At 42.8% G+C, this 27,132-nt stretch overlaps 1 protein-coding gene across 1 annotated transcript in view; it reads right to left on the reverse strand.

Annotated features, from left to right (window-relative positions):
* Positions 1–9,529: 9,529 nt before the first annotated feature.
* Positions 9,530–27,132, reverse strand: part of LOC118380059 (short transient receptor potential channel 3) — a 50,747-nt gene continuing 33,144 nt past the window's right edge. Inside the window, exons 7-14 of the mRNA XM_052511864.1 lie at positions 25,425–25,607; positions 23,465–23,698; positions 18,709–18,973; positions 17,348–17,543; positions 16,205–16,414; positions 12,134–12,217; positions 11,950–12,025; positions 9,530–11,619 (exon numbers count right to left, since the gene is read on the reverse strand). Coding sequence (XP_052367824.1) covers positions 11,471–11,619; positions 11,950–12,025; positions 12,134–12,217; positions 16,205–16,414; positions 17,348–17,543; positions 18,709–18,973; positions 23,465–23,698; positions 25,425–25,607 — 1,397 coding nt within the window. The 3' untranslated portion in view covers positions 9,530–11,470. The remainder of the gene's footprint in view (positions 11,620–11,949; positions 12,026–12,133; positions 12,218–16,204; positions 16,415–17,347; positions 17,544–18,708; positions 18,974–23,464; positions 23,699–25,424; positions 25,608–27,132) is intronic.

The following is a 27,132-nucleotide window of genomic DNA, read 5'->3' on the forward strand; positions in this document are numbered from 1 at the left end:
CACTGTCAAAATGACTGTTTTCCAATAAAAAATGTTTTTATTATAAGCTGGTCCTAGAGACCTTGTGTAAAACAGCAGCATTAATTTCAATTGATTGATATTAAGAGCACACATCATCAGGATACACATTTATAAAATGCTTGAAGGTTCATCTTTTTCGAAGGTTACTCCCTTCCCAGATAAAACTGCATTAATGAAGACATTTTTGTTTGCATGTACTGTAAAAGTGAGGTGAAATGCAATAACATGACTTGACTAGGGTACACTGGTTACCTTGGTAGTAGTCAGAGACTCACACAGCTGGCTTTGAGAGTGCCCTCCATTCACATCTCCATGGTGACAACGTTCCTGGTGACACCAGGATGTCTAGTTCTTACAACAAGGTTACAAATAGAGTTTAGGGCAAAATAAAAGGTTCTGTTTATGTTCTGCTTAGGCACATCAATAATTGTTTCTGTGTTGTTTCAAAGAAAAGGTTAAAAAGTTTGACATGACACTTCCATAAGGAGTTGGCAAGAGAGCAGAAACAGACTGGCAACCAGGTTAAAGCTTGACTACAGTATTTTTGACTTCAATAGCTGTCCATTTTCATAACTTAAAAGTTCATTAAATTATAGTGGAACATTGATCAGGTCAACATACCTCGAACCGGAAGATATGTGAGCGTGAAAGACACTAAAAAGAAAACAAACCCCCCCAGTAATTATGAGGAATATATATATTTTTTAAAGTCTCTTCACACTACATATAGTGGTCCACAGTACAAAGTCTATTTTCTTTATTGTCAGTTGCCTACAGCATATCCAGCAGCAATTGCAGAAATCTATGGAATGTGTATGTATTTTACCCTTTATATACAAATCAACAATAATCTATAACTAAAGTGGCAAGACCAGTAGATTAAGTGTTTCTGCGCATTCACTTACTCTCTGTATAGTTAGGGCGAGATTTTTTAACTTGTTGGTTTGTTATTTTGACATGCACGTTCAGATTGTGAAAATCCTGGAGAGTTGGTTATGTATTAAAATAGACGGTGTCATTTTGTACAGTGCTATGTTCGCTTCACTTCATAGAGTGCTTTGCTTAGTGCCAGATATGTTTGTGCTGTCTTGCCAAACTGGATTGACAAGGACCATAGGCATTGTCTTTACAGCACAAATACAGTGCCTTGCGAAAGTATTCGGCCCCCTTGAACTTTTCGACCTTTTGCCACATTTCAGGCTTCAAACATAAAGATATAAAACTGTATTTTTTTGTGAAGAATCAACAACAAGTGGGACACAATTATGAAGTGGAACGACATTTCTTGGATATTTCAAACTTTTTTAACAAATCAAAAACTGAAAAATTGGGCGTGCAAAATTATTCAGCCCCCTTAAGTTAATACTTTGTAGCGCCACCTTTTGCTGCGATTACAGCTGTAAGTCGCTTGGGGTATGTCTCTATCAGTTTTGTACATCGAGAGACTGACATTTTTTCCCATTCCTCCTTGCAAAACAGCTCGAGCTCAGTGAGGTTGGATGGAGAGCATTTGTGAACAGCAGTTTTCAGTTCTTTCCACAGATTCTTTAAAGAATCTCAAATATAAAATACATTTAGATTTGTTTAACACTTTTTTTGCTTACTTCATGATTCCATATAATGTGTTGTTTCACAGTTTATGTCTTCACTATTATTCTACAATGTAGAAAATAGTAAAAATAAAGAAAAACCCTTGAATGAGTAGGTGTGTCCAAACTTTTGACTCGTACTGTATATCATCAGATACAAGATATCCCTAGCCGACCTGTGAATGACTCAGCCAAAATAGTAATACAGTTGACGACTATAACTGCAGTTGCTTTATGGCAGGCGTAGGTCAGAGGATCCAGTTCAACATCACGTGCATCCAATGCAAGGACAAGTCATGTTTTTGTTAGGTGTGTCTAAACTTTTGACTGGTACTGTATGTACAGGTATCTGATGATATTCTGGAATGCAAGTGACATTTACTGACATACAGCTTTTTCAATTACTTTGGTGAAAGGTCAGTAATACTTTGGTGAAAGGTCGTCGTATGAAGAAGGTGTGGACCAAAGCGCAGCGTAGTACGTGTTCATCTTTCTTATTTGAACTGAACACTGAATAACAAAAACAACAAATAGAACGAACGAAACAGTTCTTTCTGGTGCAGACACAAAAACAGAAAACAACTACCCACAAAACACAGGTGGGAAAAGGTTACATAAGTATGGTTCTCAATCAGAGACAACGATAGACAGCTGCCTCTGATTGAGAACCACACCCGGCCAAACACACAGAAATAGAAAACATAGAATACAAAAACATAGAATGCCCACCCCAACTCACGCCCTGACCAAACCAAAATAGAGACATAAAAAGGAACTCTAAGGTCAGGGCGTGACAGTACCCCCCCAAAGGAATGGACTCCGGACGCAAAACCTAACCCTATATGGGAGGGTCTGGGTGGGCATCTATCCGCGGTGGCGGCTTTGGTGCGGGACGTGGACCCCACTTCACCTTAGGCTTGGCCCACTTAGGTGGCGCCTCTGGAGCGGGGACCCTCGCCGCCAACCCCAGACTGGGGACCCTCGCAGCGGCCCCCCGACAGGAGGGCGACTCTGGCAGCTCCGGACAGGAGGGCGACTCTGGCAGCTCCGGACAGGAGGGCGACTATGGCAGCTCCGGAGAGGAGGGCGACTCTGGCAGCTCCGGACAGGACACAGACACAAGACTCACCAGGCTGGGGAGACCTACTGGAGGCCTGGTCCGTGGAGGAGGCACAGGGTAGACCGGGCTGTGGGGGAGCACTGGAGATCTGGTGCGTAGCCTTGGCACCACTCTTCCAGGCTGAATGCCCACTCTAGCGGGGCGCTGGAACAGGCTGCACTGGGTCCTCCTGGCGAACTGGGGAAACCGTGCCTAGAGCCGGCGCAGGACTCACCGGGCTGTGGAGGCGCACTGGAGGTCTGGAGCGCCAAGCTGGCACAAGACGTGCAGGGCGAGGGAGGCACACAGGAGGCCTGGTGCGTGGGGCTGGCACAGTCTTCACCAGATGGCTTGCACGCACCTCAGGATGAGTATGGAGAGCTGACTCAGGTGACATCAAATCGAGGACACGCTCCGTCGGGCAGATGTCGTGCCTCATGCACCAACACAGCAACTCTCTCATTACTCTCTCCTCCAATCTCCCCATCAACTCCTTCACTGTCTCTGCTTCGCTCCCTTCGCTCACCTCCAATTTCACCCCGACTGGCTTCAGTTCCATCCTTGGGTCCTTACGGTAAGCACGGGGAGTTGGCTTAGGTCTGAATCCTGACTTAGAACACAAAAACATAGAATGCCCACCCCAACTCACGCCCTGACCAAACCAAAATAGAGACATAAAAAGGATCTCTAAGGTCAGGGCGTGACACGGTAATACATTGGTTGAGCAATTATGTCAATTACGTACAATAAGCGAGTGTTAGGCCACAATTCAATCAAATCAAATCAAATTTATTTATATAGCCCTTCGTACATCAGCTGATATCTCAAAGTGCTGTACAGAAACCCAGCCTAAAACCCCAAACAGCAAACAATGCAGGTGTAAAAGCACGGTGGCTAGGAAAAACTCCCTAGAAAGGCCAAAACCTAGGAAGAAACCTAGAGAGGAACCGGGCTATGTGGGGTGGCCAGTCCTCTTCTGGCTGTGCCGGGTAGAGATTATAACAGAACATGACCAAGATGTTCAAATGTTCATAAATGACCAGCATGGTTGAATAATAGTAAGGCAGAACAGTTGAAACTGGAGCAGCAGCATGGCCAGGTGGACTGGGGACAGCAAAGAGTCATCATGTCAGGTAGTCCTGGGACATGGTCCTAGGGCCCAGGCCAGTTGAAACTGGAGCTGCAGCATGGCCAGGTGGACTGGGGACAGCAAGGAGTCATCATGTCAGGTAGTCCTGGGGCATGGTCCTAGGGCTCAGGTCCTCCGAGAGAGAGAAAGAAAGAGAGAAGGAGTGAATTAGAGAACGCACACTTAGATTCACACAGGACACCGAATAGGACAGGAGAAGTACTCCAGATATAACAAACTGACCCTAGCCCCCCGACACATAAACTACTGCAGCATAAATACTGGAGGCTGAGACAGGAGGGGTCAGGAGACACTGTGGCCCCATCCGAGGACACCCCCGGACAGGGCCAAACAGGAAGGATATAACCCCACCCACTTTGCCAAAGCACAGCCCCCACACCACTAGAGGGATATCTTCAACCACCAACTTACCATCCTGAGACAAGGCCGAGTATAGCCCACAAAGATCTCCGCCACGGTACAACCCAAGGGGGGGTTGCAAAAACTGCACTGATGTTTCATTCAAAATGTTTAATTTCAGGACAGGTGTGTTTTAGAGTTATTATTTTGCAGAGTATGTATGCTGTACTGGACGTGTTAACCAAATTAAACTCCTGAAACTGTTTCACTTCTTCTTCCTCTTCTGCCCTTGCAAACATTGTCTTTGGATATTGACTTGAAACTACAACTACAGAGTTTTTAAATCTACACCACATGTCTGCACCACATACTCCCACTACTGGTGTCCCCCAGGGCTCGGTTCTAGGCCCTCTCCTCTTCTCTCTATACACCAAATCACTTGGCTCTGTCATATCCTCACATTGTCTCCCAGGTGGCGACATGCATCTCTGCGTGCCTGGCAGATATCTCAGCTTGAATGTGGGCCCACCACCTCAAGCTCATTCTCGACAAGACGGAGCTGCTCTTCCTCCCGGGGGAAGGCCACCCTGTTCAGAGACCTCTCCATCACAGTTGACAACTCCACGGTGTCCCTCTCCCAGAGTGCAACCTTGGCGTGAACCTTGACAATGCCCTGTCATTCTCTGCAAACATCAAAGCAGTGACTCGCTCCTGCAAATTCATGCTCTACAACATCTGTAGAATACAATGCTACGGCGCAGTTTCTAATCCAGTCTGGACTACTGAAACTCGCTGTTGGCTGGGCTCCCCACCAAACCCCTGCAACTTAACCAGAACGCTTCAGCCCGCCTGGTTTTCAACCTTCCCAAGTTCTCCCATGTCGCTCTGCTCCTCCGCACACTCCATTGGCCTCCAGTCGAACCTCGCATCCACTACAAGACCATGGTGCTTACCTACAGAGCATCAAGAGAAACTGTCCTGCTCAAACAATACACACCACCCCGAGCACTCCGTTCTGCCACCTCTGTTCTCTTGGTCTTTCCAACCCATTGGGAGGGCAACTCCCAGTCAGCCCAGTCCAAGTACTTCTCTGTCCTGGCACCCCAATGGTGGAACTAGATTCCCCCTGAAGCTAGGACAGCAGAGTCCCTGCAAGTCCCTGCAAATCTTCCGAAAACATCTGAAACCCTACCTCTTCACAGAGTATCTTAAATAATCCCAAAACTTCCCCCTCACACTCCCTCCTCACCCCGACCAATTTATTTTGTTTAAAGATTTTGGTGAACAAACACTTGCACTTCACCCCTTCCTAGCTCTGACTTTACTGATAGCTACTTTATTGAGTAAAAATGTACTTACTACAGTATGATTGTGATTTGTGGCTGTCCTACCTAGCCATTTTAAGATTAATGCACTAACTGTAAGTCGCTCTGGATAAGAGTGTCTGCTAATGACTAAAATGTAAAAACGTAAATATACAAACATCCTGAAAATACAGCAAACAGTCAGAGGGAAGCATCAGTGTTGTTTGCTTTATCTGCAATTGTGACCTAATGCTGCGTTCATAACCAAGTGGGAGGTGGGAATTTACCAGTTAAATCATTACTATTATGCATTGACATGCTTTGAAGTTGTTAAGAAACGCAGATTGGCTACATTAACTAAAACTACAGCTATCATGCTTGTAAAGAAATGATAGTGTTCAAAAACAATATTAATACATAGCTTTTTATAAATAATGTTTTATAGTTGCATTTATCTGCTGAAAATGCTGTAATCGGGATCATTTCAGCATGTGGGAGAAGTGGGCGCTCAGGACGAGGACGAGTTTCCCATTAGTAATTATCAATTGGAAGGCCGTTCAACTGGATTTTTCCCAGTCTTATGTGGTAATTTCCTACTTCTCACTTGCTGACAAATGCAGCGTAAGTGTCAGAAATCCTAATCTTCTATAGCGCACTACTGCCCTCTAGCTGAGAAAAACCAGCTGCTACTGGATCCGACTGGTTGCCAGGAACATACCGTATGTACAGTAAGTGTCTTTACTTTTCTCCTCATGGTGATGCTCTACTACCAGGTATATACTCTATATAATGGCTTTGCTGCCTAATATCTTAGTATTACATTTACTCATGACAAAACATGATCTTAATACAACATGTATTATGTTGGATTTATATTACACAATGTTTATTTTCTCATAATAATGTGCATTATGTGCCCAAAGAGGAGGAGAGAGTATTTTCACTCCCTAAGGTTGTCATTTTATTTGGTGCTAATGTTCACCAGACTCTCTATGGAGTACTTGTCTGGTCCCAAATCTGGGGTTTGCTACTTAATACCTTGGTCTTACATTTACTCAAAACATGATTGTTATACAACAAAATCAATCCAACTCTGCATTTTTCCAAAGGCATTTTATATAGAAAACAGGTTAAAAATATGCATCACCGTATAGTTTCTAGATCATCTCAATGTACAATTATGTAATTATAGCCATCAAAATAAAATCATATATATGGGTATATGAAAATACATAGCTTAAATGTGAAGAATATCCTATTGTAACAAAAAAATTATGATGTAAGCTTGTCCCCAAGAAATAGTTGGTGTGTCTATCCAAAATGAGTGGAGAGGTCTCTGATAATATTAAATATTGTGTTATGAGATATATTGTATGAGGTTTTCCATTGCTTATCTCAAGCCTTTTTTATTACACAGCAGCTATCGATTTTCATATGCATACAAACATTCGCTTTCAACTATTTCTGTTCTACTCAAAAATAGATCATTAAAAAGAGAAAATTCCACCATGACTGAAATGTTAGTTATTGAGCTAGAATAAACTTTATTTACAGTGTCTAAGAACATCCTATGAAATACAATATATAAATCAAATGCATGTTTCTGTTCCCTAGTATAATTACAATATAGATATCAGACGAAAGGAATCGTATATACTGCATAGATCATTAAGGAAATCTAAAGCTGTTTATTATACCAATAAATGCTTAAGTGTAAACCAAATCTGGTCCCGAAGAGGCAATTTTCCACTTTCTATCCACAGTTTCACATCAGGGCTACACAGAGAAAATAGGTTTACCCACACAAGCACCTCTATCAATGAGTTGGCAATGTATTGGACATAGCCTTGTATGGTGCATTTGGCATAAATGCAGTATGTGTCATTTAAAAGAAATGATGAGACCCACATAAAAGTATGTGTTATATCATAGAATATAAGAATGTGTTATATAGAATTCATCACATTTGACCTGAGAGGAATGCTTAACCAAGTCCCATCTAGGATGGAATGACAACTACTGTAAAACCCTTTGATAACATTACATGGCTGTTACATGATCTTTGATAATGTCAGATCGCTGTTACATGATCTTTGATCATGTTAGAATTACTTTGTTCTTAACGATCTATTACAAATGCTTACATTGAGTTCAGGTACATAGTTGTACTTTTTTGAAAGGGTATGCTCTAATTACACGCCTAAAACAGTACCTAGTAGGGATAGTACGCAATGACAACACTGTGGTTGTTACCATAAGAATTTCTGAATCTTAATGTACAGCTTATGAAAGTGTTGCAGGCTTTATGTTATGTCCAATGACTCCATCTTGGCACTCCCCCACCATTGTAACAAATATTTTGGAAGGTATAGAAATGCATTTATTAATGTCTACATTTGTTTTTGCCACGTTTATTCTTAATGCATGCTTTCAAATTATAATATGTGAGCTAAAAATAAATATACAAATAAAAATAATTTAAAGTTTTAAATGTTACTGTCCCCACTACAACAAAAGAAGACTTAAATGCATGTAATTTTGTCCTTGAAACACTTATTTGAAATACTGGAGCATTCCATTCATTCCTCTGGAGGACTGCTTCTACTGGGGAGTACCAATATGGCTGAATGGTGGCTTCAAAGTCTCTTATCATCAGCAATCCAGAGTTTATATACTGTGTATTTGGAACGTTTTGAGACCTCTTGACTTTTTCCTCATTTTGTTACGTTATAGCCTTATTCTAAAATGGATGAAAGTTTTTCCCCCTCATCAATCTACACAATAATGACAAAGCAAAAACATGTTTTTAGGAACTTTCGCGAAAAAACTGAAATATAACATTTACATAAGTATTCAGACCCTTTACTCGGTACTATGTTGAAGCACCATTGGCAGCGATTACAGCCGCATGCCTTGTTTGGTATGACACTACAAGCTTGGCACACCTGTATTTGGGGAGTTTCTCCCATTATCCTCTGGAGATCCTCTCAAGCTCTGTCAGGTTGGATGGGGAGCGTCGCTAAACAGCCATTTTCAGGTCTCTCTAGAGATGTTCGATCGGGTTCAAGTCCGGGCTCTGGCTGGAAGCCACTCCTGAAGCCACTCCTGTGTTGTTTTGGCTGTGTGCATAGGGTCATTTCCTGTTGGATGGTGAACCTTCGCCCCAGTCTGAGATCCTGAGCACTCTGGAGCAGGTTTTCATCAAGGATATCTCTGTACTTTGCTCCATCTTTCCTTCGATCCTGACTAGTCTGCCAGTCCCTGCCACTGAAAAACATCCCCACAGCATGATGCTGCCACCACCATGCTTCACCGTAGGGATGGTGCCAGGTTTCCTCCAGACGTGACACTTGGCAGTCAGGCCAAAGTGCTCAATCTTGGTTTCATCAGGCCAGAGAATCTTGTTTCACATGGTCTGAGAGTCTTTAGGTGCCTTTTGTCAAACACCAAGCAGGCTGTCATGTGCCTTTTACTGAGGAGTGGCTTCCGTCTGGCCACTTTACTTTTAATGCCTGATTGGTGGAGTGCTGCAGAAATGGTTGTCCTTCTGGAAGGTTATCCCATCTCCACAGAGGAACCCATCGGGTTCTCGGTCACGTCCCTCACCACGGCCCTTCTCCCCCGATTGCTCAGTTTGGCCCGGGAGCCAGCTCTAGGAAGAGCCTTAGTGGTTCCAAACTTCTTTACAGACTATTCCTTCGACCTTCAACCTTTTTGCTCTGACATGCACTGTCAACTGTGGGACCTTATATAGACAGGTGTGTGCCTTTCCAGATCATGACCAATCAATTGAATTTACCACAGGTGGACTCCAATCAAGTTGTAGAAACATACCATGAATGTTCAATGGAAACAGGACGCACCTGAGCTCAATGTCGAGTCTCATAGCAAAGGGTGTGAATACTTACAGTACCAGTCAAAAGTTTGGACACACCTACTTATTCCAGCATTTTTCTTTATTGTTACCTTTTCTACATTGTAGAATAATGGTGAAGACATCAAAACTATAAAATAACACAACACAAAAAATTGTTAAACAAATATTTTATTCTTCAAAGTAGCCATCCTTTGCCTTGATGACAGCTTTGCACACTCTTGGCATTCTCTCAAACAGCTTCATGATGTAGTCACCTGGAATGCATTTCAATTAACAGATGTACCTTGTAAAAAGTTAATTTGTGGAATTTTTTTCTTAATGCATTTGAGCTAATCAGTTGTGTTGTGACAAGATAGGGCTATCTTCTGTATACCACCCCTATTTGGTAAAAGACCAAGTCCATATTATAGCAAGAACTGCTCAAATAAGCAAAGAGAAATGGCAGTCCATCATTACTTTAAGACATGAAGGTCAGTCATTGTGGAAAATTTAAAGAACTTTGAAAGTTTCTTCAAGTGCAGTCGTCGCAAAAACCATCAAGCTCTATGATGAAACTGGCTCTCAAGAGGACCGCCAGGAAAAGAAGACCCAGAGTTACCTCTGCTGCAGAGGACAAATGAATTAGAGTTAACTGCACCTCCGATTGCAGCCTAAATAAATGCTTCACAGAGTTCAAGTAACAGACACATCTCAACAGCTGGTTTGCGCTTAGTGGGACTATCATTTGTTTTCAACACCAAACACCTCCAAGCCGTGTAAGGGCTATTTGACCAAGAAGGAGAGTGATGGAGTGCTGCATCAGATGACCTGGCCTCCACATTCACCAGACCTCAACCCATTTGAGATGGTTTGGGATGAGTTGGACTGCAGAGTGAAGGAAAAGCAGTCAACAAGTGGCTACTTTGAAGAATCTCAAATATAAAATATTTTGGTTACAACATGATTCCATATGTGTTATTTCATAGTTTTGATGTCTTCGCTATTATTCTACAATGTAGAACATAGTCAAAATGAAGAAAAACTCTTGAATGAGCAGGTTTGTCCATACCTTTAACTGGTACTGTATGTAAAAATATATATACCTGTATTTTAGTTTTTTTGCAAAAAAAATCAAAAAACCTGTTATTACTTTGTCATTATGTGGTATTGTTTGTAGATTGATGACGGGTTTTGTCTGAAACGATTTCAGCAATCGTCTGAAACGATTTCAGCAATTTTAGAACTAGGCTGTAACGTAAGAAAATTTGTAAAAAGTCAAGGGCTCTGAATACGTTCCAAATGTACTGTAGATCATTGGATATCCCCTTGTACTGTTTACGGTATTCTGATGTACACTCTCCAGGACCACGGCTGGACACAACTTTAAAACACACAATGTAAGAACCCCAAAATAGCCATAGCACTAGAGCAACAAGAACAGTGTTTACGTAGAAAATAAAAGGTGCTTTGCAACTCGGTGGATTTCAGGAACAAACATAATAATGACATTAATCAATGACTGATTATCTTATGAGAGAATTTATGAGGAAATATTGTCAAATAATCCTACTGCTTGGTTATAAATCTATAACGAGAGAAAGAAACAGATAAAACCAGTACTAAACAACCATTTACTTTAAAATATGTTAATAAGTAATGATATATAAATATCTATAACAGTAACACCATTTTTGTCTTAATGTAAAATAGTGGCTCTGGGGTAAAGTTTCATTTGGGTACAGATCTAGGATCAGCTTCCCCTCTCGCAATCCTAATCTTAACCATTAGTGGGAAAATGCTTAACTGACACAAGATCAGTCTTAGGGCAACTTATCCGTACACCAAAATAGTGAGGCAACAATCCTTTTTGCTGTTGCCTTCACTTGTGCTGTTCTTGTCTGTTAATACTAACTTCATGCAAACCTGTTGGTTAAGGGCTTGTAAGTAAGCATTTCACTGTAAGGTTGTATTTGGCGCATGTGACAAATACACTTTGATTTGATTTGCAAAGAGAAGACTTTTACAAAACAACCTAGCCAGGGGGTGCTGTGGAGTATGTGGAGAAATGCTTGGATGTTGGCTGCTTGGTTGTACTGTGGGCTGGCGGTGGGTTCACTCGTAGAAGCGTGTTGTAGGGCCTAGCTTCAGTTTCTCACTCAGTTTCTGGATAAGAAAGGACAGCTCCTCTGTAGCCCGAGACTTGTCTTCCAGGAGTTCGTACCGTAGACTGGAGATGTCCTGCTTGATTTCTTTCAGCTCACCTGCAAAGTAACATGTAGAGAAATAATGTCATTTCTGTTCAAGTGGTTTGTAATTGAAGAATTCCGTTTGTGTTCTCAAATGCAATATTCACTGCATGACAATGTTGAACTGATCTACTCTCCATAATCTTTTTAAGTGCACAATGCAGTTAGCATGGTTTATTTAGCTTCAAACGCCAATGAGAAACCTGTGGAATTTGACCAGTTTGCAGACCTCTTCCTACCCTTGAGAATAGTTTATTATTGGCATTGTGTAACAACACTGCAACAGATTCTCAGAGACAATTTCAGATGAGGTACTTCAGAGTAAAAGTTAAGATGCAAGATTACCTTCATTGACCTCGTCGTTTTCTTTGTCTACTTGTGCTTTCAACACGTAGCGTTTTATGAGTCTTTTCATGATTTGCTGCAACAAAGAAAGGAAAATGTCAAAAATGTAGGCCTATATGCTATTATGTTAATGTGACATTTTGGCTAAACATGATATTTTAGACTGGCGGAGAGGTCACCTTACCTGATAGCGAGTGGGTTGGTTCAGGATGCTGTTAAAACTGTGGGACTCTGCTATGCGCAGGTTGGACTGGGTGAAGAGATTGAGCTGCAAAACACAGACATGCACAAACACACACACATATTTGGATATTTTATCTGGATACTCAATCAACCATTATGAAAATAATGACCAATGATTAACGTGAGTCTTTTATTGTTTGATCAACTTTATATCTAGTTTTGTCAATGGGGGGGGGTTACAGGTACAAAAACAAAATAAATGCATATAAAGATGACCCATTCCCCGCTCAAACCCCATCCACCTGTCTGCAACCTCACTAGCTTTCTAGCCAGCCACCCAGCTAGCTAAGTCCGGCAGGCCAGATACCTAGGTGCAGGCAGCCAGATAGTTAGGTCCAATATATTTGTCCAGGCCTCAATTGTTCCTTGACTAGCACCATTCATTCTCGCTGTTGATAAATCTACTGTTACAACTTGTAATAGTAACCGTCACGATCGTTAGAATGAGTGGACCAAGATGCAGCGTGGTATGTTTCCATCCTTTTATTTAGAAGAGAAACTTCAAAAACAATAAAGCGAATAAATGAAAAGTGCTGCTACATGCAGTGCAGAAAGCAACTACACACAAACATAGTCAAGATCCCACAAATCACAATGGAGAAAATGGCTACCTAAAAATGATCCCCAATCAGAGACAACGATAAACAGCTGTCTCTGATTGGGAACCATACCAGGCCAACATAAATCACCTAGATGATCCACCCTAGTCACTATCACGTCCCAACCGACATGGAGAATAAACAGCTCTCTATGGTCAGGGCGTGACAAACTGTATCCACTGATTAAATGGGAGAGAGTGAGGTGATTGCCATTTTAGAGATAACATTTTTATTGCAGCAGTACCCGCAAAACACCAGTCTCAACGTCAACAGTGAAGAGGCGACTCTGGGATGCTGGACTTCTAAGTAGATTTAATCTGTCCCGTGTCTGTGTTCTTTTGCCCATCTTAATCTTTTTATTGGCCAGTCTGAGATTTGGCTTTTTCTTTGCAACTCTGCCTAAAAGGCCAGCATCCCGGAGTTGCCTCTTCACTGTTGACGTTGAGACTGGTGTTTTGCGGGTGCTATTGATTGAAGCTGCCAGTTGAGGACTTGTGAGGACTTTTAAAATTATAAACTTGGATTAGCTAACACAAGGTGCCATTGGAACACAGGAGTGATGGTTGCTGATAATGGGCCTCTGTACGCCTATGTAGAAATTCCATAAAAAATCTGCCGTTTCCAGCTACAAAAGCCATTTACAACATTAACATTGTCTACACTGTATTTCGTTATCAATTGTATGTTATTTTAGTGGACAAAAAAAAATGCTTTTCTTTTAAAAACAAGGACATTTCTAAGTGACCCCAAACCTTTGAACGGTAGTGTATATACAGTTGAAGTGGGAAGTTTACATACACTTAGGTTGGAGTCATTAAAACTCATTTTTCAACCACTCCACAAATGTCTTGTTAACAAACTGTAGTTTTGGCAAGTCGGTTAGGACATCTACTTTGTGCTTGACACAAGTACATTTTTCCAACAACTGTTTACAGACAGATTTTTTCACTTATAATTCACTGTATCATAATACCAGTGGGTCAGAAGAGTACATACACTAAGTTGACTGTTCCTTAAATTTAAACAGCTTGGAAAATTCCAGAACATTATGTTTTGGCTTCAGAAGCTTCTGATAGGCTAATTGACATAATTTGAGTCAATTGGTGGAGTAGATGTGGATGTATTTCAAGCCCTACCTTCAATTTCAGTGCCTCTTTGCTTGACATTATGGGAAAATCAAAATAAATCAGCCAAGACCTCAGAAAAAAATTGTAGACCTCCACAAGTCTGGTTAATTCTTGGGAGCAATTTACAAATGCCTGAAGGTACCACGTTCATCTGTATAAACACCATGGGACCACGCCGCCGTCATACCGCTCAGGAAGGAGACAGACGCCTTCAGTCTCCTAGAGATGAACGTACTTTGGTGAGAAAAGTGCAAATCAATCCCAGAACAACAGCAAAGGACCTTGTGAAGATACTGGAGAAAACAGGTACAAAAGTATCTATATCCACAGTAAAACCAATCCTATATCGACATAACCTGAAATGCCGCTCAGTATTTTTTGGAGAAATGTCCCAAGAAGGGCCTACAGCAGAACCTAGATCTTCTGCACAGATTCTGTCAGACCTGGGCCCTGACAGTAAATCTCAGTAAAACAAAAATAATGGTGTTCCAAAAAAGGTCCAGTTGCCAGGACCACAAATACAAATTCCATATAGACACTGTTGCCCTAGAGCACATTAAAAAAATTATACGTATCTCGGCCTAAACATCAGCGCCACAGGTAACTTCAACAAAGCTGGGAACGATCTGAGATACAAGGAAAGAAGGGCCTTCTACACCATCAAAAGGAACATAAACTTTGACATACCAATTAGGATCTGGCTGAAAATACTTGAATCAGTTATAGAACCCATTGCCCTTTATGGTTGTGAGGTCTGGGGTCTGCTCACCAACCAAGAATTCACAAAAAGCGATAAACACCAAATTGAGACTCTGCATGCAGAATTCTGCCCAAAAAATAACCTCCAGAAAAGAGACGTTAAATTCTACAACCAGGAAAAGGAAGCGATTCCATAACAGCCTTCCATAACAAAGCCATCACCTACAGAGAGATAAAACAGGAGAATAGTCCCCTAGCAAGCTGCTCCTGGGGCTCTGTTCAAAAACACAAACAGAGCCCCAGGACAGCAACACAATTAGACCCAACCAAATCATGAGAAAACCAAAAGTGAATTACTTGACACATTGGAAAAACAGCAAACTGGAATGCGATTTGGCAGAATACCTGACCACTGTGACTGACCCAAAATTAAGGAAAGCTTTGACAATGTACAGACACTGCCCACAAAATGAGGTGGAAACTGAGATGCACTTCCTAACCTCCTGCCAAATGTATGACCATATTAGAGACACATATTTCCCTCAGATTATAACCACAAAGAATTTGAAAACAAATCCAATTTTGATAAACTCCCATATCTATGAGTGAAATACCACAGTGTGACATCACAGCAGCAACATGTGTGACCTGTTGTCACAAGATAAGGGCAACCAGTGAAGAACATTGTAAATAGAACCCATATTTATGTTTATTTATTTTCCCTTTTGTACTTGAATTATTTGCACACCCTTACAACACAGTATACAATATAGCCATAATACGACATTTGAAATGTCTCTATTCCTTTTCTACCTTTGTGAGTGTAAGGTTTACTGTTCATTTTTTGTTTATTTCACTTTCATTTATGATCTATTTCACTTGCTTTGGCAATGTAAATATGTTTCCAGGCCAATAGAGCCCATTGAATTGAGAGTGAGAGAGTGAGAGAGTGAGAGAGAGAGAGAGAGAGAGAGAGAGAGAGAGAGAACCCAGACACATATGAATCATCTTGATACTATTATTGTGTGCCATGGGGGGCCTGCTGATTGAACAGATGATATCCTCCAAGGATTACATTAGATACAGGCATCAAACCTGTCTTAAAGGGGATTTCAACACGCCATACATATAAATTATTATTATTATCTTTTAAGTAGGGCTTGAATAATATTCCATGTTCTCTTACTAGACGAGTACTCCAGACTCCAATGCATACAAGAGCCTTCTCTTTAGGTGGATAGCGTTCATATTTATTTGTAATTTAAATATGGCGAGCCACAGACGTAATGCAAAAGCCATTGATCCTCTCCAGGGTCATTAAGAGGTGAGTGCAAATTATGACCACCCAGAGTCAATACTGAGAAATCATGGAAGAATATCATGCACAAATAATAACCCACAAACAGAGATCTCCGCATAAAATGTTGTCTCCAGCTAGAGCGAACTTGTGTATTTTTATAATCAAAACAATGCAGAGAGAGAGAGAGAGAGATGAATGAATGAATGAATGAATGGACAAATGAATCAATAGATGATTTGATGAATGAATGAATCCATCCATCCATAAATACACCTATCTATCCATACCCTGGACTTCGAACTGTCCATTCCCAGCTCTACGTCCTTCTTCAGGCTTCGTCGTCGGCAATGCAGCATGCCAACTATCCACCTGACGAGGTGGTAAAAGGACTTGGGAGTTGGAACGATGCTGAAGGGAGGAGGCAGCGTCTTGCCATTGTCAAAGTAGGACAGCCACAGTTTGGAGCGCGCAAACTTCCACTCCACGTCCGCGTCATCCTGAGAGATAAGTAGAGTTATTTCATTCTCTGAGTAAACACCCCCTGGAAGTCGAGAGATTGACTTAGTGAGACTAGCTCAGTAACTGTTACAAACACCATTATCCCACACCTGTTTGACCTAATGATAACCTGTTCACTTCTGTCTCGCTCATGGGATGTTATGAATTTATTGTAATGTTTTTAAAATTGTATAACTGCCTTAATTTTGCCGGACGCCAGAAAGACTAGCTGCTGGCTGGGGATCCATAATAAATACAAATAAAAATACTTCATTTGCTGTTGGCCTAATCTATGAGAGACAACACTATTAGCCTAATACTGCCATCGAAAAGTCACAAGCTGTTGTTGTCTCTGATAGGACATTACAGCAGAGGCCTCATGTCACTTCTTGTATCTTGTGTTGCGGATTATCAAAGGAAATTCCCACAATACATAACATGGGTCATCTCCAAATAATTGATTCAAGCAATAATACATGAGGGGGTGTGATTCATTGTGGCTTTAGCACGGCTGTACTGCGGTCATATGAGGCAAGTAGGAAATAGCAACAAATATTCCCATAGCACATAACAAGGATAATCTTGAAATGATTGATTTCAGAGCTATTCATAGCAGAGCCCCTGATGTTTCACAATTAGAGACAACAGAGCATAGTTGCTTAGGGCATACTGTGCTACATACAGCATTATATAAAAACCACAGCAACAACCAACAGATTACCCCAAAATACACTATCGCTATAATTATAACCTAATGAAATGGCGGGGTTTACAGATGCCACTGATTCATCCCCAGGGTGAAGTTTTCCACTAGGTATTGATCTAGGATGTGCTTCCCGTCCCCCAATCCTAACCATTATTGGGGGAAATGCTAAACTGACCCAAGATCAGCGTCTAGGCTGGGGTAACTTCACCCTACACGAGTAACTCACCTCGATCTCTTGATAGGAGCTGTTGATCATGGCGATCAGCATGTTGAGCAACACCACCACCATGGTCACGTTGTAGATTCCGTAGAGCACGTAGCCGATGTTCTCAATGAACTTGTGGTTGTATTTGAGCACCACGGAGGACACCTCTGACAGCCCAAATATAGACCAGAACAGAGTCTTGAAGCTCTCCTCCACCCTGTGGTGACAAGGAAGGAAGGGGATTGTCACAAGACAGGCGGATTAGTTCTAGGGGTTTCTAGTTTGTGGCTGTGCCCTAGTGAGACCACAAACTACATCTGGCTTAGGCCCAAAGTGACAGGCGATAACAAAGTGCTACTTTAAAAAAAGTGATGCGATTAAGAAGTCACTTCCTGTGTAGCCTAACCTCTAAGGACAGACATGTAAGCTATATGATGTATGGGGAATTAACCAAATATCTTAGCATGTCTTGATTAATACTATCCTGGTATATAGTCCTCTGGTTGTCAAAGTGACTTTGTGGAAAATTAACAACAAGATTGAAGGATAGTTTCATGGGAATTGTTGCATTCAAATTATTATTTTTATTTTCAGGTGATGTCCCTGTATTTGATATTTTGTGTTATATGAATTCCACAGATGTCCTTGGTAAGGGCAGAAATTACCATTGGGACTCTTGGCAATGTTACATGAGTGTGTGTGTGTTCCATTTGTAAGTGTGTGATACATTTATGCCATGCCAGCTTGGCTAATAAAATACAATATGGACACCGAGACAATTGAGGAAAACAATAAACCATAACAATGGAAATTATTTCATTTTCTCACTTTGGAAAGAGTAACCTTGGAGGGAATCCAGTCCAGTGTGAAATGAGTTATTTTTTCTGAGCTGCCACAATTCCGGTTTGAGGCACTCTTAGAAAGGGAGACCAAGTTGGGCCATTTTCTACTTCATACTGCACTACACTGACTGAGTCGATAGACTGAATGAGCTAGCGCTTCTTGATTGGACTCAATAGAGGAAGAAAAGAGCTCTCTACATGAATGGAGAGCGCACTTGTCGATGTTTAAATGTTTTATGAAGGTTCATGGCAGTAGATAGGTTCTTACTTGATAAATGTGTATCAATCTTATTCTCTAGTCTCCTATTTTAGGAGTGTATTCATTCCAGGGCCTTTGGGGACAAAACAGTAAGGTTGAATGTATACAACGCCTCCCTACTGACTGTGTACGAAGCAGTTCCTGTCACTGACTCCACACCTCATCAATTAATGTTCTATTTACACAAGTTGACCGAGACTGTCCCCATAAGTGTCTCCCCATACGTCTGTTCAAGTAAGTGTCCTCATAAAGTGGTCACAGTGTCTGCTATAATCACTCACGTGGTGAATGCCGGGTTGACCTTGGCACCCAAGTAGTAAGAATAGAGGATAAACATGCCAATCATGAATGCCAGGAAGACCATGATGAACAGAACCATGAACTTGAAGATGTCTTTGACAGTGCGGCCCAGGGAGATCTGGAGCGGTCCGAAGCTCTCGTTAGCCGGCAGGATGTAAGCGATGCGTGTGAAGCTCAGCACCACAGCGATGGCGTATAGTCCTTCTGAGATCAGCTGGGGGTCTGACGGCAGCCATTTGTCCCTCGCTACGTGGAGGAAGGGGTAACAGTCAGTTGTTTTCTTATCACTCATAGCAACATGCACAATGTGTTTAATGCATGGCGCAATAGGATTGTTCTACACAATGGTTGGGTTAGACTTTGCTTTACAGACTCACGAGGTCGTTTCAGGCTTTGAAATAACACAGCAAATGGTAATTACATAATAATTCCCCTAAAATGTGTATTTTGTTTCTTTGGGATGCATCAACACAAGCACCAATAAACCTCCTAATTTCTCAGTAAATATCAGGTCAAACTAAATGAAACAGGACTATAAAATAAAGTGCTTGTCACACCCTGATCTGTTTCACCTGTCTTGTGCTTGTCTACACCCCCACCAGGTGTCTGCCATTTTCTCCCCTTGATCCCCTGTGTATTTATACCTGCGTTTTCTGTTTGTCTGTTGCCAGTTCATCTTGTCCCGTCAAGTTGTGCCAGTGTCTTTCTCCAGTTATGACCTGTTTTGCCTGTCCTGACCCTGAGCCTGCCTGCCGTCTACTTCTGCCAACTGCTACCAGGATTACGAACCCCTGCCTGTCCTCGACGTGCCTTTGCCTGCCCCTGAGACTTGAACCATCTGCCTTACGTATCTGCATCTGGTTCTCATCTTGAGTCATGTTAGTACAAACTGGCCATGACTGACCCACCAGATTCAGACCAGCTCTGTAACACTGTTTCCTCGCAAGGAGCCACCATTGGAAGACACAAGGAGTTACTACATAACCTTATGGAAGGATTCCACACCTTGGTGGAAAACCATGATCATGCCATCAGTGCATTGTTGGAACAATTCAACGGACTATCTATTAGGCAGCAAGCCACAACGAATACCTCCCAGACTCTAAGTAACCCCGCTTTCCGGGGTGCTTCTCCTCTGCCTACCTTGGCTTCCCGAGAACCCCACTTACCTCCTTCAGAGCGCTACACTGGGGATCCCAAAACCTGCTGGGCGTTTCTCTCCCAGTGCTCCCTCATTTTCGAGCTGCAGCCCTCTTTGTTTCCGTCGGACCGTTCAAAGATAGCGTCTCTTATAACGCAGAGATAGCGTCTGGAGGATTTTGTGGCGGAAGTAAGGAAGGTGTTGTCAGGTAGAGAGGCGGCTTGGAAGCTCCTTCAACTGTGCCAAGACTCCCGTAGTGTGGCAGACTACGCGGTAGACTTTTGCACTTTAGCCGCCGAGAGTGCCTGGAACCCGGAATCCCTATTCAACACGTTCCTTCATGGATTATCAGAGGGAATTAAGGATGAGCTCGCAGCCCGGGAGCTGCCCTTGGACCTCGACAGTCTCATAGCCTTGACCATAAGGACAATATATATCCACCTGTCCAGTAAAAAGCCCAGGCTCATCAGTAGGTATGAGTATGCCGGTGGGCCATACAGGGAGTCTCCCATTCTCATACTTCTCTCCATGCTATCCTGCTGTGGGGTGACCGGTCTAAATCTCTCCGGGTGCTCCTGGACTCTGGGGCCGACGAAAGCTTTATGGACACTACCCTGGTGTCGGAGCTGGGTATCTCCGCATAACTTCTCTCCGTTCCCATGGACGCCAGAGCATTGGACGGACACTCTATTGGCAGTGTCACTCACAGTACGATTCCTATCAACCTGTGTCAGGGAATCACAGTGAATCCATGCAGTTTCTGCTCATTGAATCTCCTCATGCACCCATGGTATTGGGATTGTCATGGCTCCAGAGGCACAACCCCCTGATCAACTGGGCTACAGGTTCAATCCTGGGTTGGAGCCCATTATGCCACGCGCATTGCCTCAAGGCGATGCAGCCCACCCCTGGACGTCCTCCTGTGGGCTTGGGTAAAGCCTCGGAACTCTCCGCCATTCCCGCGGAGTATTAGTACATTCGGGAGGTTATCAACAAGGCCAGAGCCACATCTCTTCCTCTGCATCGACCCTATGACTGCGCCATTGACCTCCTCTCTGGCACTACACTGCCTCGGGGTGGCGTTATTCGCTGTCTGGTCCAAGAACATGGAAGGGTACATTGAGGACTCTCTGGGGGCAGGATCATTCGTCCCTCTGCCTCCCCTGCATTGCAGGGTTCTTATTTTTTGGGATATGGGAAGGAGACAAATGGAAGAAAGCCTTACCACAGCTAGTGGCCACTACGAGTATCTGGTTATGCCATTCGGACTGACCAACGGTCCCGCAGTGTTCCAGGCTCTGGTCAATGATGCGTTCCGTGACATTTTGAACCAGTTCGTGTTTGTCTATCTTGACGATATTCTTGTCCTTTCCCCTTCGGTTCAGGAGCATGTTCTCCATGTCTGACAAGTCCTCTAGTGCCTCCTGGAGAACCAGTTGTTTGTCAAGGCTGAGAAGTATGAATTTCATCACTCCACTATCTCCTTTCTGGGATATGTCATCACTGCCGGGAACATTCAGATGGATCCAGACAAGGCAAGAGCGGTGGTGGAGTGACCCCAACCTACATCCAGAATGCATCTGCAACATTTCCTGAGATTTGCTCATTTCTACTGCCGCTTCATCCAGGGCTACAGCACCCTGGCTTCCCCCCTCTCTGCACTCCCCTCACCCTGGGTTTCGTTCACGTGGTCCGCATTTGCTGACCAGGTGTTTTTGGATTTCAAGCATCGGTTCACTACAGTCCCCATCTTAATCTATCCAGACCCATCCCATCAGTTTGTGGTGGAGGTCGACGGCCCCACTTGGACGTTGGAGTGGGGCCGTCCTGTCCCAGCGTTCTGCCCAAGACCAAAAGCTGAATCCCTGCGCTTTCCTTCATCTTAATCCCACAGAGAGGAACTAATGGTAACGGAGACACTGACTAGAAGGGGAAGAACATCCATTCCTAGTTCAGACCGACCATACGAATCAGGAATTTCTCCACACCGCCAAGCGTCTCACCTCAAGGCAGTCTCATTGGGCTCTGTTGTTCACTCGTTTCAATTTCACCATCTCCTACCGCCATGGGTCCAAGAATGTGAAGCCTGACGACCTCTCTTGCTTGCATAGCTCCGCAGCTACACTGTCTGACCCAGAGACAATCCTCCCTACCTCCTGTCTAGCAGCGACACTCTTCTGGGTGGGGCGGCTAACCAGTTGTTAGTTCCGGATTCTGCCCGGTCCCGGAGCTGGAATGGGTTTCTTTCTCTGCTCTAACCTGCTATCCCGGCTCCAGACGGACCCTGGCCTTCCTCCAACAATGTTTTTTGGTGGCCCACTATGGTTTCTGATGTCTCCGCATTCGTCGTCGTATGCATGTTGTGTGCTCAGAATAAGACTGTGGCATGCTCCGGCCGGCCTCCTTCAACCACTCCCTGTTCCTCATCGCCCCTGGTCCCATATATCCCTGGACTTTTTCACTGGTCTCCTATCCTTACGGTGTTAAATAGGTTTTCTAAAGCCACCCATTTCATCCCCCTTTCCCAAGTTACCCTCAGCCAAGGAGACGGCCCAACTCATAGTACAGTACATCTTCCGAATTCATGGACTTCCGGTCGACATAGTCTCTGATCGTGGTCTTCGGTTCTCATCCTGATTCTGGAAGGTGATCTCTTGCCCTTTAAGTGCTCCATGGGTAATCAGCCCCAGCTCTTTCCTGAGCAAGAGTAAGAGGTCAACATACCCTCGGCCCAGATGTTCTTCCGCCGCTATCAGCTTGCCTGGGAGAGAGCCCGGTTCCCGGTTCCCCGTACCCCGGCTACCCGCTATCATCTCGGGCAGAGGATATTGTTGTCTACACGGGATCTGCCCCTCCGGATTGAGTCCTGCAAACTTTCCCCCCGTTTCATCGGCCCTTTCCCAATCTCTAAAATCCTTGGCCCCTCTGTTATTCGTCTTCTGTTGCCCTGCACCCCCCGTATCATCCTACATTTCATGAGTCCAAGATAAAAACCTGTGTCTCATCTACATCTCCAGACTATTAACAGGATTACGAACCCCTGTCTGTCCTCAACCTGCCTTTTTCCTGCTCCTGTCTATTCAATAAATCTTTCAGACTTGCCTCACGTGTCTGTATATGGGTCTCATCTTGAGTCATGATAATGCTACTACTATTTGCATAGGCCGCTATTGCTCTCAATGTCAAATTAAAAACAGGCTTTTATGTGATTTTAAGTGCCAGCCTTTTGTTGACCTTTTGCACAGTTTACCAGGTGGATAATGTTGCACTTAAAGTAATTATGTACTGTACGTGTGTCACCATGCACCATTAGACAATTACAGCTTAGTACGAATGGTGATAGTCCTGTGTTAATTCTCAAATGATTATTGAGATTAGTGTGCCTACAGTGTTGCCTTAAGTATAATCATCGATAACCCCTAACATTATAACATTACCGTTTACATGTCTTACAGGGCATGTGGTTAGGTATTATGAGTGTGTGGTGGTATTTATAGATGTGTGAAAAATGCCTACTTGTCTTAACTGTATCATGGGTGTATTCATTCTAAATCCTGACATGAGTAACAAAATTAATACAGAAGTTCTTCGCTCACCGTAGGTGAAGTATTTGACCTCTGGGGGTAGGGTCACTAGGGAGAGATCGGTAGCGTGGATCTTTTCGTTGACGTACTGCTGGGCTCTGGTGGCCTGGAGGAAGGCGAAGAACCGGGCAGTGAAAGCGGCAATGAAGATTGAGAGCATGCCGAAGTCCAGAACGTTCCACAGCTGCTGGCTGTATTCCCTTGGCCCCTCAGTCCACAGTTCCTTACACTCAGACCACATCATCCCTGTGGAAAGCAACAAAGATGTGGATTGTGTTCATTAGGCACCAAACAGATTAAAATGTTCTGAAACTGAGTGAAACATCCCTGCAGAGGAAACAGCAACAAGAGGACATGGGTTGTGTTTGTTAGTTACGAAACTAAAGGTAAAGAGGGACTTGTCCAATAAGAAACACACATTTTTGTTTTCTGTTGCAAAACATTTTGCTATGTCGTGCCCTAATGAACATGACCATAGTGTCATTGAATCGGCTGGCAATAGTGAAACTGAAGTGTGTTGATTCAGTAACCTATCTAATGTCTACCTAATGAAACCACCTTCAGGGTCCGAAAATTGGTTAGTTTGTTTATTAAATTAACTGTCTGAATCTAGCTGTACTTTTGAAGCCATTTATTGAATCACTACAGATTAAAACCTCTAACATAGCTTTTAAAAATTAATTCAGAAGATGGAACATGGTTATAGCCTCTACATCGATTCGTTAACTCAATCTGTCAAAGAGGGAGAGAGAAATGATGAAATGTTCCCTCCTGAGAGACCATTGATCCTGCATTTAGATGATTGGTGAATGAAGGTCAGAGGACCTCTTGGGTCATGTCAAAAGGCCGGTAGTGACTCATTATAATCGGTTCCTGGTTTCTGCCCTATCTGACCAAATGGGATGCATCTGCAATGGCGTCAAACTTGACCAGGCTCGATATGACGGTCGTGTTTATTAGGGCACGCAACGGAAACCAATTTTAAAACATTTTGTAGCAGAAAATGTTCCTCTCCGTTTCCGTTTATTTTGTTCCATTTGATTCCAGGGCTGGGTTCATTTGATGCCAAATGAACTCAACCCTGGAAACCTCCCCTATCCTGAGAACAGAATGGAGACTGCTGTGTAGAGGAGGGGAAGGAGAGGGTCCATTTGCAGATGTGTCACCGTAATTGGTATTTCGATCTTGCGGGAGCCGCAGCGGGACTGAAGACTGCTCCTCACTAAAATCTCATCTGATTTCCCCCTCTCCAGAGAGTTACCCTATTCTCTCTCTCGCAAGTACGCACTGTCAACTGCTCGTTCAAGTTTAGGTCAGTATGGCTGCTAAACATTAAGTAAAACTGACCAGGGAAGCTATGGAAATTGAACTTAAACCTTTCACTTTCCATTTAAAAAAACAAATGACTGTCTGTAACTCTACAATATACTGTACATCAGTGTTCAAAATGTGAAAAGCACAAAATAGTCTCCTGACTATTGTGCCATAAAGCTGCTGTGTTTTAAATGCTAGGTTCTTCAGAGCACATTGAAAAGAGATGACTGTTCTAAATAGAGCACAATACACAAAACAATATAGGTTTAATTTAATTTGAATCTAACCAGGATAGTCCACTCAGTGACACTTGAACCTAACCAGGACAGTCCACTCAGTGACACTTGAATCTAACCAGGACAGTCCTCAGTGACACTTGAATCTAACCAGGACAGTCCCTCAGTGACACTTGAATCTAACCAGGACAGTCACCTCAGTGACACTTGAATCTAACCAGGATAGTCCATTCAGTGACACTTGAATCTAACCAGGACAGTCCACTCAGTGACACTTGAATCTAAGCAGGACATGAAACATAACTCTGATGTACGTCCTTGCCTCTGACGCATGTCCACACCTTTCCAAGCCCTTCTGGTGCCGTCAATCCTCCACAGTACCATAACATGTTAATTAATTAAACAAATAAATCCTCTCTCACCTGTGACCCAGACCATGATGAGAATCTCAGTCCAGCTGAATTCGGTGGTCTTGACCCAGGATAGTCCATCTGACATGGGGTGGTCAGTGACGGTCACTTTGGCATGGTGAATTAACCAGGACAGTCCGATGACGTTGAACAACAGCAGTCCACAGGAAGATGATGAAGGAGGCAGTGCATGGGCTAACAAAGTCCATAAAGTGGGCTGAATCTAAAGACATTGCCCAGCTGCAGAAAATAAGAAGGATCACATTTTCACCTCAGTCATTTAGCAGATGCTCTCATCCATAATGACTTACAATCAGTGCATTCAACTTAGGTAGGTTAAATAACCACATCATAGCAAGTAAAACCTTCAGGTGAGATCGGTGGGATGCACAGGGAGAGTTCAGTCAATAAGGAGTCTCTGGAGTAACTATGCTGCAACCACCTCAACCTATACTACAAATCAGGATAGTTAGCCAGCTAATTTGCCTACACCTTTTTTTTTTTTTGAAAGATAAGTTTGAAATGGGCTTGGCCTAATTTTATCAACAACAAAAAACACATATATGTACGTTTAGCTTTCTTAATGAACCAGACAATCAACAGTTATTTCTGTTTGTTTATTAAAGCTATTTGGCTAACTCCATGAACCTGCATAGTAATATACCTGTCAGATGAAATTAGTTGGTTGTGAAGTATGGAGAAAACTATGCTACAGCCACCTCAACCTGCTTGAAAGTCTGGAGTAACTTCACAACAAACACAAATCAATTCAGTTTAGGTGGTCGAATTAATTGACTTTGACTTTCTTTGGTTTCGTTCATGATCTATACAACTGAAAAGCTACTACTAGTCCTAATCCTATCCTATGCCAAAGCATTCCTGAAAAACAAATTGAAGTGTTCTTAAGGTGCCACCTCTAAATAAACATAGCAATAGTAATGATGCCAACAACCCAAATTGGCATCGCGCCATTAACATGCCCAGCTGTTGCTCTGCTTTTCTCCATTCATCTTATAGCCCTCAATGATTAAAACACACATTGTTAGTCTTGGCTTTATGAGAGGGTAAACAACGTCCCTAAAGATAGAAAATGTAACACTTACATTTAATTGAAAGTGTTGTGAAATGGGCTATACTACTGAATTTTAAGACCTATCCAAAAACCACCTATAGGGCAGGGTAGCTTGAATATAAATGACCAAAACACACATTGTTAGTCTTGGCTTTATGAGAGGGTAAACAACGTCCCTAAAGATAGAAAATGTAACACTTACATTTAATTGGAGTGTTGTGAGAGACTCTCGTTATACTACTGAAACTTAAGACCTATCCATAAACCACCTGGGTAGGGCAGGGTAAGTGAATATAAACAAACAAGCACACTACACCCTATTTATTTACCCTCACACTTCAAGACTATTTATTTACCCTCACACTCCTAGACAATTTATTTACCCTCACACCCCGAGACTATTTATTTACCCTCACACCCCGAGACTATTTATTTAACCTCACACCCCGAGACTATTTATTTACCCTCACACCCCGAGACTATTTATTTAAAACACACATTGTTAGACTATTTATTTACCCACACACCCCTAAAGACTATTTATTTACCCTCACACCCCGAGACTATTTAGACCTCATACCCTGAGACTATTTATTTACCCTCACACCCCGAGACTATTTATTTACCCTCACACTCCTAGACTATTTA

The sequence above is a fragment of the Oncorhynchus keta genome, chromosome 4, assembly GCF_023373465.1.
Source record: "Oncorhynchus keta strain PuntledgeMale-10-30-2019 chromosome 4, Oket_V2, whole genome shotgun sequence".
NCBI classification, from domain to species: Eukaryota; Metazoa; Chordata; class Actinopteri; order Salmoniformes; family Salmonidae; genus Oncorhynchus; species Oncorhynchus keta.